The sequence below is a fragment of the Chenopodium album genome, chromosome 27 (assembly GCF_948465745.1).
Source record: "Chenopodium album chromosome 27, dcCheAlbu1.1, whole genome shotgun sequence".
Lineage (NCBI taxonomy): Eukaryota > Viridiplantae > Streptophyta > Magnoliopsida > Caryophyllales > Amaranthaceae > Chenopodium > Chenopodium album.
In genome coordinates, this window is record NC_137860.1 from 18879779 (window position 1) to 18895736 (window position 15958).

General features: G+C 31.8%; 2 protein-coding genes across 2 annotated transcripts; one reads left to right on the plus strand and one right to left on the minus strand.

The window, feature by feature from the left end:
• Window positions 1–171: 171 nt before the first annotated feature.
• On the minus strand, window positions 172–3117 carry LOC145621584 (protein FAR1-RELATED SEQUENCE 5-like). Its single transcript, XM_081676307.1, has 4 exons — window positions 2743–3117; window positions 2124–2437; window positions 376–1684; window positions 172–330 (listed from the first exon to the last, which is right to left on the minus strand). The coding sequence occupies exons 1-4, from the start codon at window positions 2782–2784 to the stop codon at window positions 172–174; spliced, it is 1824 nt and encodes a 607-aa protein (XP_081532433.1). The 5' UTR covers window positions 2785–3117.
• Window positions 3118–4981: 1864 nt separating this feature from the next.
• On the plus strand, window positions 4982–13709 carry LOC145620333 (tyrosine aminotransferase-like). The gene is made up of 7 exons (XM_081674988.1): window positions 4982–5395; window positions 10408–10747; window positions 10983–11201; window positions 11519–11578; window positions 12806–12961; window positions 13043–13136; window positions 13460–13709. Exons 1-7 carry the CDS (start codon window positions 5106–5108, stop codon window positions 13576–13578), a joined length of 1278 nt encoding a protein of 425 aa, XP_081531114.1. The 5' UTR covers window positions 4982–5105; the 3' UTR covers window positions 13579–13709.
• Window positions 13710–15958: the final 2249 nt, after the last annotated feature.

Below are 15958 nucleotides of genomic sequence, written 5' to 3' on the forward strand. Positions count from 1 at the left end.
AGGAATTATTGCTCATTTGAGAAATGAACAAATATTTAGTCATTCATTTGAATATGTTCTATTTACAATTCAACAATATTGCAAAGCATTAAACTATGATTAGTACAAAATTAATAATATATTATTAAATATAAAAATTCAACAAAATCTTATATGTATATAAAATTACCATTACACTTTTTTTGGACAATTTCTAATATCATGATGACTCAATTCACCACAACCTCTACATAATCTCTTCTTTTTTTGGTTTTGTTCTACAGCCCTTTCTTTTTCTCCCTTAAGCCTTTTTGCACTTCTACCTCTTGTTTCAACATTTGACACATCAGTCTCAGTCGCTTTCTTTTTTGATGTCTCTTCATTTGATACATGAACTCCGGTCCCTTTATTCTTTGAAACTTTTGGAGGTTTGACAATTATTTCAGTTAGCACACTAGCTCCAATCAATAGCTCAATGTCTTGCTCTTTGTTTTTTGCACTTCCAGCTGTTGTTTCATTATTTCTTGCAATCCTCTTTGCTTCCAAATCCTTTCTTATTCCTTGAAGATTTATCACAAGGTCTTGAATATCTTCATCTTTGCCTTCTGCCAAACTTACACAAGTGTGTATCTCTGACCATAAATCATTTAACAATTTTTTCTTGTCTATTATATTAGCACATTGCTCCAAAAGGTTTCCTCCCAAGTCAAAAATAGGTTTCTTTAATGCCATAGTAGTCCACCTGTGTAGCATATACTGCCCGGGAATGGTTTCAAACCTTTTTGCTTTCCAAACCCAAATCATATGTCTACATGGAATTCCTTGCCTATAAAATAGCTTGCAAGAACATGTGGTGTCATAGTTAGTTGGATTAAACACAACATCAAATGTTCTAGTCCGATTTCCTTCACTTACTGTTGCAACTTCCAATTCATTTTCTTTCTTCAATTCATCAATACCACAAGAAAAACAAGCAATTTCAACCTCGTATTGAAATTCATAAAACACAGAGTTAGTATATAAATGTGAGGCATGCTTTTCTATCCCTAGTGGTGTTTTGCACTCAGGATATTTGTGCTTTGAATCATTATCATTCTGACCTTGAGTGTGTCTCTGGGCATCAATTGCAGCTTCATATCTCAAGTAAAACTCAACAAGTGACACATGAGGATTGATAAAGGAGCAGAAAAAGTTGTTTTCACTTTCGGATCTTGATGTTGTACGCATTATTCCTCCAAGGAACACATCTCTGAAATAGGCCGGAATCCACTTGTCTCTTATCTTGTACATATAACCTAACCATTCATGTTGTTCCAAGTGGTATTCAATCATCACCTTGTTCCACCTTTCTTCAAACTCAGCAGGTTCAATTTCAAGGTGCCAAACGCAAGCACATAATTTTTTTAGGAAACCAGTTTCTTCTTGCATGATTGATTTCTCCACCTTATCTGGTAACTTTTTCATTATGTGCCACATACAGAACCGATGTTCAGTCTTCTTAAACACACTTTTAATAGCAATTTTCATTGCTGGATCCTGATCTGTGATCATACAATTAGGTTCATTCCCACCCATTGCCTTGAGGAATGATCTGAACAGCCATTCAAATGACACGATATCTTCCTTTGCTATGAAACCAGCAGCAAAATTAATGCAATTCTTATGATGGTCAACGCTTGTAAATGGAGTAAACACCATATTGTACCTGTTTACACATACAAAATATAGTTTAAATGATCAAATAATTTAATACTCATTTGAAATATTATCAAATAATCAATTGCTCATTTGTCAAATGAGCAAATAACTCAATGCTTATTTGTGAAATAAGCAAACAATTCTTTGCTCTTTTGTCAAATGTGCAAATAATTGAATGCTCATTTGTCATATGAGCAAATAACTCAATGCTCATTTGTGAAATGAGCAAACAATTCAATGCTCATTTGTCAAATGAGCAAACAATTCAATGCTCATTTGTCAAATGAACATGTAATTCAATGCCCATATACATACTCTTATCAAAGAATATTAGACTTATGGGGATATTCAATTTTCACATAGAAGTAATGAGCAATTAAACTAATTTTATTTAAAACAAAGTCATTAATTTCAGCAAAACTAGTAATAACACATAAATGAATTACCTATTGGTTTGGTATGTGGTATCAAAGGATACCATATCACCAAATAGAGCATAACTCTTTTTACAAAGGGGGTCTGCCCACAATGCTCTACAAAGACAATAATCTTCATCCATCTCAAAATCAAAGAAAAAAGCGCTCCACATTAGCTTTTTGTTGGTAAAGTTATCCACGAACATTTGAGCATCGCTTCCTTGAATGTATGCTTTTAAATCTCTATGAAAATTTTTGAAATCTTCCTTAGATGCACCAATGTTTTCATATCCTCCAACAATTTCCTTCATCATTCGAAAAGTTGTAACGGGACCAATATTCACCTATTTAAAGAACAAAACAGTTTGTCACATGAGCAAATAATTCAATGCTCATTTTTAAAATGAGCAAACAATTCAATGCTCATTTGTCAAATGAGAAAAAAATTATTTGCCCATTTGTCAAATGAGAAAACAACTTTTATTAGAACATACAGAGAATTCATGAAACATAAGAGAATTCATGAAACAATTCAATGCTCATTTGACAAATGAGCAAAAAATTATTTGCTTATTTGTCAAATGAGCTAACAACTTTTATTAGAACATACATAGAATTCATGAAACATAAGAGAATTTGAAAGTGTTACCTTAGAATTATTCACAATTATTTTTTTGTGTAAAATGTTCATTTTCCTTCCTTCTTTTTGGAATAGATTGCAGCTAGGTGTATAAAGTGCATGAGTATGTCCCTCATGAAATTTTGTCACTATGAATGTGTTATCATCACAATGCTTTAGGACAATATGTGCCTTGCACCCAACACGAGTAACGAGTCTCTTCCTTTTGATTGAAGATTTTTCTTCATTGTTTTCCCCTTCCTTGTTATTTAAATCTTTTTCTACAGTAGTCTTTCTTTTTTCTTTGTATCCTTCCTTATTGCACAAGATATACTGATATTTTAATTCTTTGCTTCTTCTTTGTCTTTTAGTTGTAGACTTCCTTGTATTGAAACCAGAAGCAAATGCATAACCTTTATAAAATTCAAGGCCCTCTTCAAGATTATTAAACTTCATCCCTATAGCTGGTTTCAACTCATTGGGGCATATTGGATGCCATTCTTTTATTCCTCCAGGAGTGATCAAAGGTGCTACTTTAGGAGAAACTACTATTGTAGGAGTAGTTTGCACATTTGTGATGGTACTTGATTCACTCTCAACTTGTTCGTTGTTGCTCATCATTTGTGAATATGCACCTCCTTAAACACACTTAAACACACACATACACTCTTAATAATTAGAACTGAAATCAGATTCTTAAACAAACTTACACACACACAGACATAGATACACACTTACACACACACAAACACACACACACACACACACACACACACACACTCAATAATTTCATAATCTATAATTATAACTGAAATCAGTTTCTGAAATCAGAATTGCAAGCAGAAAGAGGAGGGGGCAGGGGGGGGATAGGTTTGCTCATTTGTCAAATGAACATGCAATTCAATGCCCACATATATAAACTCTTACACTCAATCACACTTACACTCACACTCACACTCACACTCACACACAGACACACTGTTACACTCACTCACACACACACACACACACTCTCTCTCTCACACACACACACACATACATACACAATTCTGTATACTTAGTGTTTTTACAAGCTAATATTTGAAAAACTTATAGATCCTTGAATTACTTATGAATGTCATTAATATTTGCTCATTTTAATTGTAGTTACCTCATTTTAAATGTTCTATTATACATATTTAGGTTTGCTCATTTTAATTTATTTGCTCATTTTGAATTTGATTGAAAATAAGAACATAATAACAACAAAGTTCAATTTGCTCATTTTTATATGACTTTGCTCATTCCATATCCACTTTGCTCATTTCATATCCACTTTGTTCTATTATACATATTTAGGTTTGCTCATTTTAATTTATTTGCTCATTTTGAATTTGATTGAAAATAAGAACATAAATAATTGATTCAATCACTATAAAGTTTAATCTGATATTATTAAAATCTCTATCAAATTAATCAAACCTAAATAATTGATTCAATTCAATCAAATAATTGATGCAATTAAACATTCAATTCGATTAATGTAATTCGAAAATTAACATGTAATTCAATTCAAAAATTAACATGCAATTCCAAATTTTTCAGAGATGTAAAATCAAAATATATTGAATATTCAGATTAACATGCAATTCAAAATTAAAATTACGAACAAACCTCAATGGTGGATGAAATTGCGACCGTTGAAATTTGCAAAAAGAAACCGTTGAAAATTGCAGAAAGAAACCGCTGAAATTTGCCGAAAGAAGAGCATACTCAGTGAATCGCCATTGATAAGTAAATCGCCATTGATGAGCTTTGAATTGCAGACATAATAGAGGGGAGAGATAAATTAGATGCTGAAAGTTAGCTTGTAGGCATGCTTATAATCTCAGCAGTTGGATTTCATCTAATCTAGCGGCTGAGATTTGTTCTCACATAAGATGTGGGTTCTCACATAAAGGGTGGTTCTCACCGGATCTCGACCCTATATATATATATATATATATATATATATATATATATATATATATATATATATTTCACTTAACATAGTAATTTAAAATTTTATATTTCACTTAAAATAGTAATTTAAAACATTTATTTCTTTGTTTTAAACCTCCGTGAGAATCAAAGCGGAACACTTATTAGATAGTGTGAGATTATTATATAAAAGAAGGCCTATTTTTATCTCAATTGCACATGACCTTTATAATAATTGGGACGGTCATGCTAAAAGTTAAGACTTAAGAGAGGTAGTATTAAAGGTGGGAGAAAACGGCACGTTAATGGTCATTTAAAACACTTGTAATACCTACTCCCTTGTCATAAACATAGAATATATATACACTCTTGAGATTCGTTTAGAGATTAGTACAATAGAGAGAGAAGTCAATAATTAGGAGATAAAGCTCAAGATGGAAAACAATGGAAGCATGTTATGGAGATTCAACAAGGAGGAGAAACATGAAGAAGTAGAGTCAGGAGATAAGAAGAAACCATTAACAGTGAGAATAGCTTTAGGATTGTTATTTAAAAATATTGATCCTAATGATGAGCGATCACTAGTTCCTATGGGTCACGGTGATCCCTCGCCATTTCAATGCTTTCGCACCGCCGCCGCCGCTGAGGACGCTGTTGTTGCTACTCTACGCTCCGCCACCTCTAATTGCTACGCCGCCACCTACGGCCTCCCGCCTGCTAGAAAGTATGATTTACACTACCCTTATCATCTTGTTTATTCTTTAAATTTACTTAAATTTTTTTATTTATTTTTTGTGAAAAAGATAAGAATGTTGATTTTTGTTTAATTGTCTGCTGCTGCACTCTTTTTGTTTAATTGTCTGCTGTTGCACTCTTTTTGTTTGTTATTATGCTCTTGAAGAAAGAATATTTTCTAATAGAATTATAGAGTTGATTTGTCGGTCGATGGATAGAGGGGATGAAGAAAATGACACTTTTGTGATACTCCCTCCGTTTTGTGGGTACTTGTTGGAATTGTCTCAATAAATAGATTATTAATTTTTAATTGTTAGAATTTATAATTATTGATAATTAAAGATATTATTGATCAAAGATTAGTATCGGCATATGTGTCCAAGAGAAATGAATCAAGTATTCAAAAACGGAGGGAGTACTCTATATCACAAACTTTTAAATAAAACGGATGTTCAGTAAATTACTGAACATCCGTTACGTTATAAAGTGACAATAAAAGGTGCAAAAGTTACACTAAAACACACAAAAGTTACTCTGACATATGTAAATATATAAGAGTTATTTATGCTTCATTGATAAATTTGACAAAAGTGATACTAAATTTGACAAAAGTGACACTAAATTTGACAAAAGTGAACTCGATTTACAGTAAATTACTGAAAAACCGGTGTATACAAAAGTGATTGACTCTATATTTACTTTCTTTGTCTCTATTTATTTTTTGTCCAATTTAACTTTTAACACTCTCCAAGACACATCATAAACGTATATAACTCTATTTTTATAAGCGTAAAGATTATAAATCTTGATATTAATAAAATATACAATAAGCCAAATCTAACAACACTCCACTTAACTATATTATCTCTTATAGATTAATGTATATTTATATATAATCAAAGTTTTACCAATTTGAATCAATTATTTACAATAGGACAAAATTAAAAAAAAAAAAAAAAAAAAAAAAGAGAAAGAGAGATTATTGAGTATTTACAAGAGAGTAATATTACTTTCTTAGTAGGTTAAAAGGTTAGTGACTACTCCCTCGTACCATGCCATAATATTGTACTTCCTCATCTGCCCCTTATTGATAGTCCTTTATGGTGAAATTTCACGGGAATTAAGAAACTTAACTATTGTTTAGAGAAGAGATAGAGAACGAGAGGATGATACCAATGCTTGATCCATGGACTTAATCTTAGAGGTTTCATTCTCTTACCACTAGTCCACAAGGGAAGCTGGTTTTTAGAAACTAATAAGTAGTTAAAATACACTGAAAAGGTAAATTTACATAGGGTATGCATAAAAATAGAGAGATAAAGTAATAAAAGTACATGGAAATGTAAAATTTACATAGGAAAGTTAAATTTGCACAAATATTATTGCAAATTGGAAAGAATTTTGGTAAAAAATTAGTATTTATAGTAGTTGGAAAAAGCAAATAGTATTATCATTTTAAGACTTAAAGTAAGGCATAAGGGACTATCAATAAGAGACGGAGGGAGTAGTACACTATCAAATTCTCACTAAATTTAACTCTCCAACATACTTTATTTGCATTATTTTAGGCCTTACAACATCATTGACTCTAATACCAATTTTGATTAGGGATGGCAAATTAATCCGAGTTCGATTCAAATCCGATTCGATCCGATCTGAAGAAAAAAAAATCCGATCCGAATTCGTTTAAAATTAGCCCGAATCCGAATTCGATAAATTAGATCCGAATCCGAAAAGGAGGCGGGTCGGACTTGGATCCTAAGCAAAGTCCGACAGAGTCTGATTCGAGTCCGAATCCGAGAGTATGAGCATATGTTTTATAACTTGGGACAATTGTTTGCTTTTTTTGTAGCAAAATTTGTTATGTAACTTAGTTTATAATTTAAATATATAATGTTTATACTTTACTTGGTATGACAATACAAGCAATCATAGGTATATATGACATCACAAAAAAAAACGAAAAAAAAATTCGGATTATTTCGGAGGTCCATATAAAGGGACCGGATTCGGATCCGGAAATCATGAGTCGGATCGGATTCGGACTCGGATTGTTCGGATTTGGACTCGGATTCAGATCTGATTACAAGTCCGTTTACTAAACGGATCAAATTCAGATTTAGCTACATCCGACCCGAATCCAATCCGTTGCCATTCCTAATTTTGATGGAAATGTGAATGCAAAATGCAAATGAAAAACGTTGGGGGAAAAAAAATTACGGCATTTTAAACTTGAAAGAATCCAAAATTGAAACAAGTTAGGGTTTTTTTGGCATTGTTGTAGTTTTCTGTTTTTTAGTTTTTTGTTTTTAAAAAGTATACTATATATGTCACATAATGAATAAAAAATTATTTAGACTAATTAAAATTATGATAATTTTGAAAACTAACAACAAAAAAGTGAAAACACCTTTTTTCTTGTTTCCTGTTTTTGGTTTTTAATTTTCAAAAAAACAGAAAACTGAAAACAAAAAATGATGCCAAACAAACCCTTAGCTTTCACTACCAAAAAAAATTAAAAATTACTTGGGCCAGTTGTTGATAGTGCCTGTTATTATAGCCCACTAGTCCACTATCACTACTAATACTAAACTTATTAGCCTGTCTAAGTAAATACTCCCTCCGTATTTAAATAAATAAAACTAGTGTGTGGCCCGAGGGATGCCCTGGGTTGCTAGTTTGTACTTGTTAGTTTCGAGTTTAAGTTTTGCTATAAACATTTTTAGTTGCTAAACTCAATTATTACATAATGAAAACAAATAGTATAATAAAACATCAGTTAACTTATATAAGTTAACTATAAATTTGTTGGAAAAAAAAAACACAATTAATAAATGGCTAAGATGGTAAGATTTGTAACTTAAGACTTGTTGGACTTGATTTTAAGTCTTGTTATAAGCATTTTTTAGATGCAAAAAAATTGTGACACGTGGAACATGTTCTGTTTTATAAACGCTTTTTAATATATAACTAGTTTTTGGGCCCGGGCGATGCCCCGGATTATTACATGAAATTGAACATTAATATACGTTGTAATGTATGATTTAATTTTCTTGCAATTAAATTTGTTGTTCATATTGTCATTTGCTACATAATAATATTTTGTATCCAAAAGATTACATAAAAAATCACATAACTTGGTGGTAAGATACTTATTTTTAAAATTAGAGGTTGTGGGTTCAATTCTTATGGAGAATTATTATTATTATTATTATTATTATTATTATTATTATTATTATTATTATTATTATTATTATTATTATTATTATTATTATACTTATTATTATTATTATGAGTGCATGACATGGAATGAAAAACAAATGGAAGGAGAGCCACGTGGCGTAATGAATAGTTGATCGAGTAGGTAACGTGGCATAGTGAGGAGGGTTTACGTGACACGTGGACGTTCTTAGGAACGCCTTTTAATATATTAGTATAGATAGTGAGTAGCCCGGGTTGCTACTTTTATAATCGTGCAATTGAGGCATTTTTTTAAGGATTTTGAAATATGAAATCAATATTACTAGATGAAGCCCGTGCGATGCACGGTTTGTTTGAATTTTCTAAAATATATTTTTTTGTATTTATGTGCTAAAATTTGTTGCATATTTAGATAAATTCTTAATATCAAAAGATAATATTTTATATTTAATTAATTTAAACTTAAAAATATCATTTGTCAATTTTGCTTACGTGACATTTAAATTATTTAACTGTAAAATAAATTAATAATCTCTTATTTAATTGGCTACAACTAAACTTTATAATCCTACATGGCGCGCTAAGAAAATTAAATCGTACGTGGCTCTCTAAAAACTCGGGAAAAAATTCCCATATATATATATATATATATATATATATATATATATATATATATATATATATATATATATATATATATATATATATTAGATTGAATGTGTTATATTTAATAATTAAATCATGTGGTTTACACTTATGTATATATTTTTTTTAATATTTATAACACGCTTGATAATGTGCTAAGATGGTTTATAAGCCACCTTTGTTATAAGTGGGTGGGGGTTCAATCCCCTTAACATTATATTTTTATATACAAGTATGAATTGAAGTAAAATTGTGGATTGCTTGGGTGATGATGTGGCATAAAGAGATGATGTGGCATCATGAAGTATTTGTGAAGTGACGTGACGTATTATAAAAGGATCTACGTGGCACATGGATGTTTTAATAAACGCCTTTTAATATATTAGCATAGATTTTTTACATTTCACGGAGTTTTAAATAGTTAATAGAATTTATTAAAATAATATAGTAGGTAGTGGGGTATAATTTTGAGGAAAGAGAAGAAAGTGAGAGGTTTTGTGGGGACCATTACTTTTGGATTTAAGACTATACATGACATCATCAAATCACTTTTAAATTGTCTTAATACAAGACTTCACAAAATTTATGTATTTATGAAGCAAAGTCTTAACAAAGTTTTGAACGGAGTCTTTCAAGACCCAACTTAATACACATCTTAATACTTTATATTGTATTTTATTCTATATACGTATATCAAAGCACAACTTAATTTAATTTTGTTGGTAAAAATGTAAAGTGTAAATTTAATTGCAATTGACTACTATATATATTTTTAATTATAAAATTATTTGTTTTATTTTTATATAAAGTATTTTTTTTTTTGCTTTTTTTATTGTATTTATTTTAATCTAAAGTATTCTATTATTTGCTATTATTTTCATCAACAAATTTAAATTATAAAAAAATGTAAATTTTACGGCTATGGTATTATGTATATATAATTCATGTAATTTCATTATAAAAAATCATATAACGAGAAGTGGGGATATGAGCAACTTATTGATTTTAAAATATTACAAAATTTTCTAATTTACTACTATGGAGTATTTTTATAGAATTTGTGGTCTTCTCAATAGATTATGGTGGCTTACGGCTACAAAATCTAGAATATTTGTAAAATTGTCCATATATAAATCATCAGTCATTTTATTGCAGGGCATTAGCAGACTACATTTCAAAGGATCTTCCTTACAAACTTTCAGCAGATGACATCCACCTAACTTGTGGTTGCAAACACGCAATTCAACTTGCAATAACTTCTCTTGCTACTCCTGGTTCCAACATCCTACTACCCAGGCCAACTTTCGCAATGTATGATGCGGCTGCTGCATATACAGGCCTTAAAGTCCAGCAATATGATCTTCTCCCAGAAAGAGGATGGGAAGTTGACATCGACTCAGTTGAAGCTCTAGCAGATAGCAATACTGTTGCTATTGTCGTAATTAATCCTGGAAATCCTAGTGGAAGTGTCTACACTCGCCAACATTTGCAAAAGGTGTGCACTTTTCATCAAAACTGATTGCTTTCTTGTGCTACTGCCTACTATGACTTAAGTGATATATGATAACTTATAGATCATCAGAAATTTGGAGAGCTTAAGAGGTTACTTTATTTTTTCGATATCTCTATACAAAAATCAATTGAGGTATAGCAGCATAGTAGCACGTTACTTTACCAACAGAAGTCTGAAGTCCATAATGCATCACTGAATTTCTTGTTTTTTGTTTCAGGTAGCAGAAACTGCAAGAAAGCTTGGGTTACTTGTGATTGCAGACGAAGTGTATGAACACATCACTTTTGGTAACAATCCCTTTGTTCGGATGGGAGAATTTGCGTCCATTGTGCCTGTGCTTACAGTGGGATCTCTCTCTAAGAGGTGGCTTGTTCCTGGCTGGAGACTTGGTTGGCTTGTCACAAATGATCCTAGTAGCTTCCTACAAAAATCTCAGGTTGTTTCCTCTTATATCTTGTTCGCTGCAGCCCTTTTTCTTCATTATAAATTGGCAAATTTGATTTAAATCTTCTACTCTCTTGTAGTATTATATCTTTCAGAAGCCTGCAAATTACATGACAGAGGTTTAAAGCACACACCAGTGTAGAGTTTTATGCAAAACAAAAGTACTTGGTCTATGATTTTCAATCTGTACAACATGTTCATGAAGTAATCATGGCAAATTGTTGGAGCTTCTAGATATGGATGAATTATTGTACCTTATGTCTTCTAATCATTTTTACTCTTTCCTTTTCTTTGATTTCTTCTTGTCAGTTTATGAAGCGTGTTAGAGACTTTATCAGCATAAGTCCTGAACCTGCTACATTCATTCAGGTTTGCCCCTCCTATAATTTTTTTCCCCTGTTATGAATATGAATATATTTCTTTTTTTGAAAGCAATATGAATATATTTCTTTTCATGATTCATTAGCATTTTCTATAGCTATGAAAGTTCAGAACTTAATAGATCTCATTCGATTCAGTTAAATAGATCATCGAAACACTAGTTAGGTATTACCATAGCACCTCGGGTAGAGTTTGATACCTTTCTACATCACTATCCTTGCAGGCTAATCACAAATCGATTAAAAGAAATGTGAAAATTTGTTATTTGATTAGTTTCCTATATACTTGTATGTTTCTTTGGACTTGAGTGTAAGGGAATTGGCTAGTTTCTTGAGATATGGTATGACTTGAATAAATGATTAGTTGAGTTAACCAAGTTCTTGCGTATATAAAATCCGAATATTTATAATCCACCATGTGTCCATATCTATGAAATCAAACATATCAGCCTCTTTGTAGTACAAAAAACAGATGTTACACACACTGTATTCCTAATGATATCTGTGAGCTGAAGTTAATTTCTAATTCATATGGATCATATCCGTTGTATCTTTCATCAATTTACTAGCTTTTTGCTTAGTGTACAAAAGTCTGGATTCTACTCGTAACCAGGGCTGTACACAGTTAAAATTCAAAAAAAAAAATGGAAAATCATTAAAAGACTATACGGTCAGTATACTACTATACTCTATATTCATTCTCAAATATCAATACTTAAAATTCAATAGGTAATATAACTGATCATATTGCTCTTATTGTGTTAGCACTTAGCACTTAATTAGTTGGTTGTTATTTTTATTAAACTTTGTAGTAAAATTTAATCCCTTTGAGCTAATTATTTAAACTTTATTATAAATTTATTAACATTTGACAATTTTTTAGGAAAAAATGTCATCTCATCATAAACCGCAAACCAAACCGCATTATTACAGTTTGGTTTGGTTTGGTTTCAATACTAATATGGTTTGGTTTGGTTTGGTTTGGTTTGGAAAATAACCAAACCGTATTTTGCGGTTTGGTTTGGTTTAGACTCAAACCGCACCAAACCAGACCATGTTCAACCCTACTCGGAACAAACCAGATAATCATCACATAAATAAATAACCTTTGAATTGTCTGTTTTGATATTCAATTGTTCAAATACTATACCACTAGTCAGAAATTTTATAAATGACTATTGTCACTTGAGCATAACAAGGATGGTGATTTGATCAGGCGGCAGTTCCTCAAATCCTTCAAAATACAAAACAAGAGTTCTTTTCAAAATGTATTGATGTGCTTCGACAAGATGCAGATATTATCTATGAAAAGCTCAAGGAGATCCCTTGCATTACATGTCCGAGTAAGCCGGAAGGATCCATGTTCATAATGGTTAGTAAATCATATTTTTCGTGTATGTTTTCTCGTAACTTTTAGTTCATGATTAACCAAAAACCACATTTTCAATTGCAGGTCAAGTTAAATGTGTTTATGCTTGATGGCATACAAGATGACGCTGATTTTTGCTTAAAGCTTGCTAAACAGGAGAAAGTGATCATTTTGCCTGGTATGATATGGTCAAGCTTTAGATATAAATTCTCTTCCTCTTTCATAGTAATTGTCTAATTTTTATAAGTTGTGACGTATTATTTATTCATTATCTTAATCATTTATGTCTAAAACTAAAAGTCATTACATTGTGCAAAATAATCTCTCTGCTCCATACTTAAGACACTTCAATATTAGTTCAAAGTCATGGAATTTTTAACAAAATTTAATAAATTATAAGAAATTGCTTTTCTATTTTGGTTCTTCTTTTAGGCAAACAATTTTGTTTAATAAGCATGAGCTAAGAGATTTCTGATGATCAATTGTAATGTTTATGAATAGGTTCTACTGTTGGAATGGAAAATTGGCTTCGAATAACTTTTGCACTTGACCCATCAGTTCTTGAAGAAGGTCTTGATAGAATAAAAGCATTTTGTGAAAGGAATGGAAAGGCACACTAAGAAAGAGACATCTAACCAAAACGGGTTGGCTAAAGTGGCCTGGTGAGCAACTTGATGTCGCTGAAAGAAGATCTTAGGTTCAAGCATCGCTTGTTCAGATACACCATTTATAGATTTATTTTTACGACTAGAATAATATATGTATCATTAGAAGGATTTATAATACCATTACATGCACACCATCTAATGGTACAATTTACTTATGATATTTGTTTTTTTTTTTTTTTTAAAAAAAAAAAAAACAGAATTATAAAATTATTACTTATATAGAGTAAAAAAATAAAAACAAAGCAAAAAATAAAAGTATATCTATTTTAGGTGTGTTCGAGCTTTTTCTTTAATAATTCTCTCATTTTAAATAAACTACCCAATTCCTCAATTTCAATTTTTATAGGGAAAAATTGTTTAAAGAATCTCAAAATTTGCCCGTTCGTTCAAAATAATCCTAACTTTGGATTATTTGTAAATAATCCGAATTTTAGAGGGTCATTCGCTTTAAACAGTCTCAAGTGACTAGTAACTTGTTATACAACTTTTTTTTTTAGTAACACGTTTCACCGCGTAACTAGTTGGAAAAAAAAACTAAAATAAAAATCAAAACCAAAAATCAAAAACCAGCTCCAACCCACGACAACCTCTCCATCACCCTGGATTTCCGGCCACCTTCTTCCACCGCCCATCCTAGGTACCCCACCCGCCCCAAATGGTTGCGCCCATTGCCACTCCCCCGAGCCGACACCAGCTTCGGCGCTGCCCCTCCCCCAATCCCTTAAACCACCAAAATACGTACACACTCCACCACCCATTAATCCTTCTTTGGCAAAAATTGCAAATTGACAAAATCTTCAACCGCCTGAGCAAATTAGGAGAAATGGAGATTTGAAGATCAGAAGAAGGTGGTATAACTATGGAATTGAGATTAAAATCGGAGAAAATCCGTGGCAAAGTGAAGGGTGTCGGAGGAGAAATCAGTAACGCCATTAATGAAGGATAGAGAAAGTGAAAGAGGGTTTTAGGTTGGATGAGAAAATGAAAGTTACAAATTAATAATATGAAACAAATGTAGTAAATTGACAAAATATTTCACGAATTTCATAGGGAAAATGGAAATAAATAATTCCACCTTGCGTGGTCTGACAATAACAATCCCATCTTTTGATTATTACGAGGCAATAATCTCACCTTTGTATATCATCTTCTTTAAATGATTCTTTTTACATACAACCTATCAAACAGGTTAATATATATATATATATATATATATATATATATATATATATATATATATATATATATATATATATATATATATATATATATATATATTTATATATATTTTAATAGCTATATGTCGCTTAATGATTGGTCAGAAGTTAACAAAAAAAAAAAAGGTAAAAATAATACAAACAAAAAAACCCATCAGCCACCGTGAAACCCTACCCAATACCCTAGGCCCACCTAAAAACAGTCAGACACCACCCTTAACCCCTGGAAACGCCGATTGGAACCTCCCAATACCAAAAGCCACCCCCGAAATCACCCTTGACCCAAATTTAACCCCCAAAACTACCATAACCACCATCCTAAAAACACTACCCGAACGTCGAAAAACCCGTATAATTGTCGAATACCGCCAAAAACCTCCATCCCAACCCCAATAAACTCCAATAACCACCGAAAAAACCAACGAAAACTCCCATCCCAGCCTTGATAAACCTCTATAACCGCCGAAAAACCACTGACAATCCCACTCAACCTCCCTAACTACCCCTAAATTCCCCATCTCAGCCACGAAAGTCCCCAATTCCCTATATCACTATCTCAGAAACCCCCCTTAAAGTAACACCCTAAAAACACATCACTTAGGGCCTGTTCTCATTGACTGAACTCAGCTGAACTGAACTGAACTCAGCTGAACTGAACTGAACTGAAATGAATATTTTATAAGAGAAGGAAATTAGGAGCTGAACTGAACTGAACTGAATTGAGCTGAGCTGAACTGAACTGAACTGAACTGAGCTGAACTGAACTGAACTGAATTTCAACGTAAGAGAACAGGCCCTTAGTGGGTGGGTAGGTGCCGACCAATGCTTTTCGGACGTTAAGGTGGACGACCGGCTGGTATTTGGTGGTAGCTGGGTAAGGGTTAGCGTTTTACGGTTGCTTGTGGGGGAGTTGGTGGGTGGTGGCTGGGTTTTTTTTCTTTTATGTATTTTAGTTTTTTTTTTTTTTTTTTTTTTGTTTTTTTTTAATTTTTATTTTTAAAATAATAAAATGAGCCTATTAAAATCTAACACGTGTCATATAACCTACAAAAATCAGTCACCAACAACAAAAGGTGGAATTATTATTGTCAGATAATGCAAAGGTGGGATTATTT

What these genes read in the sequence shown, in the direction of transcription:
- LOC145620333 (XM_081674988.1), top strand. Translation starts at nt 5,106, where the DNA reads ATGGAAAACAATGGAAGCATGTTATGGAGATTCAACAAGGAGGAGAAA. An exon ending in AAGGATCCATGTTCATAATG is followed by an intron (nt 12,962 to 13,042) that starts GTTAGTAAATCA and finishes TTTCAATTGCAG; the next exon opens with GTCAAGTTAAATGTGTTTAT. An exon ending in GAAAGTGATCATTTTGCCTG is followed by an intron (nt 13,137 to 13,459) that starts GTATGATATGGT and finishes GTTTATGAATAG; the next exon opens with GTTCTACTGTTGGAATGGAA.
- LOC145621584 (XM_081676307.1), bottom strand. Translation starts at nt 2,784, where the DNA reads ATGAACATTTTACACAAAAAAATAATTGTGAATAATTCTAAG. An exon ending in TAATTGTGAATAATTCTAAG is followed by an intron (nt 2,438 to 2,742) that starts GTAACACTTTCA and finishes TTCTTTAAATAG; the next exon opens with GTGAATATTGGTCCCGTTAC. An exon ending in CAAAGAATAAAGGGACCGGA is followed by an intron (nt 331 to 375) that starts GTTCATGTATCA and finishes AAAGCGACTGAG; the next exon opens with ACTGATGTGTCAAATGTTGA.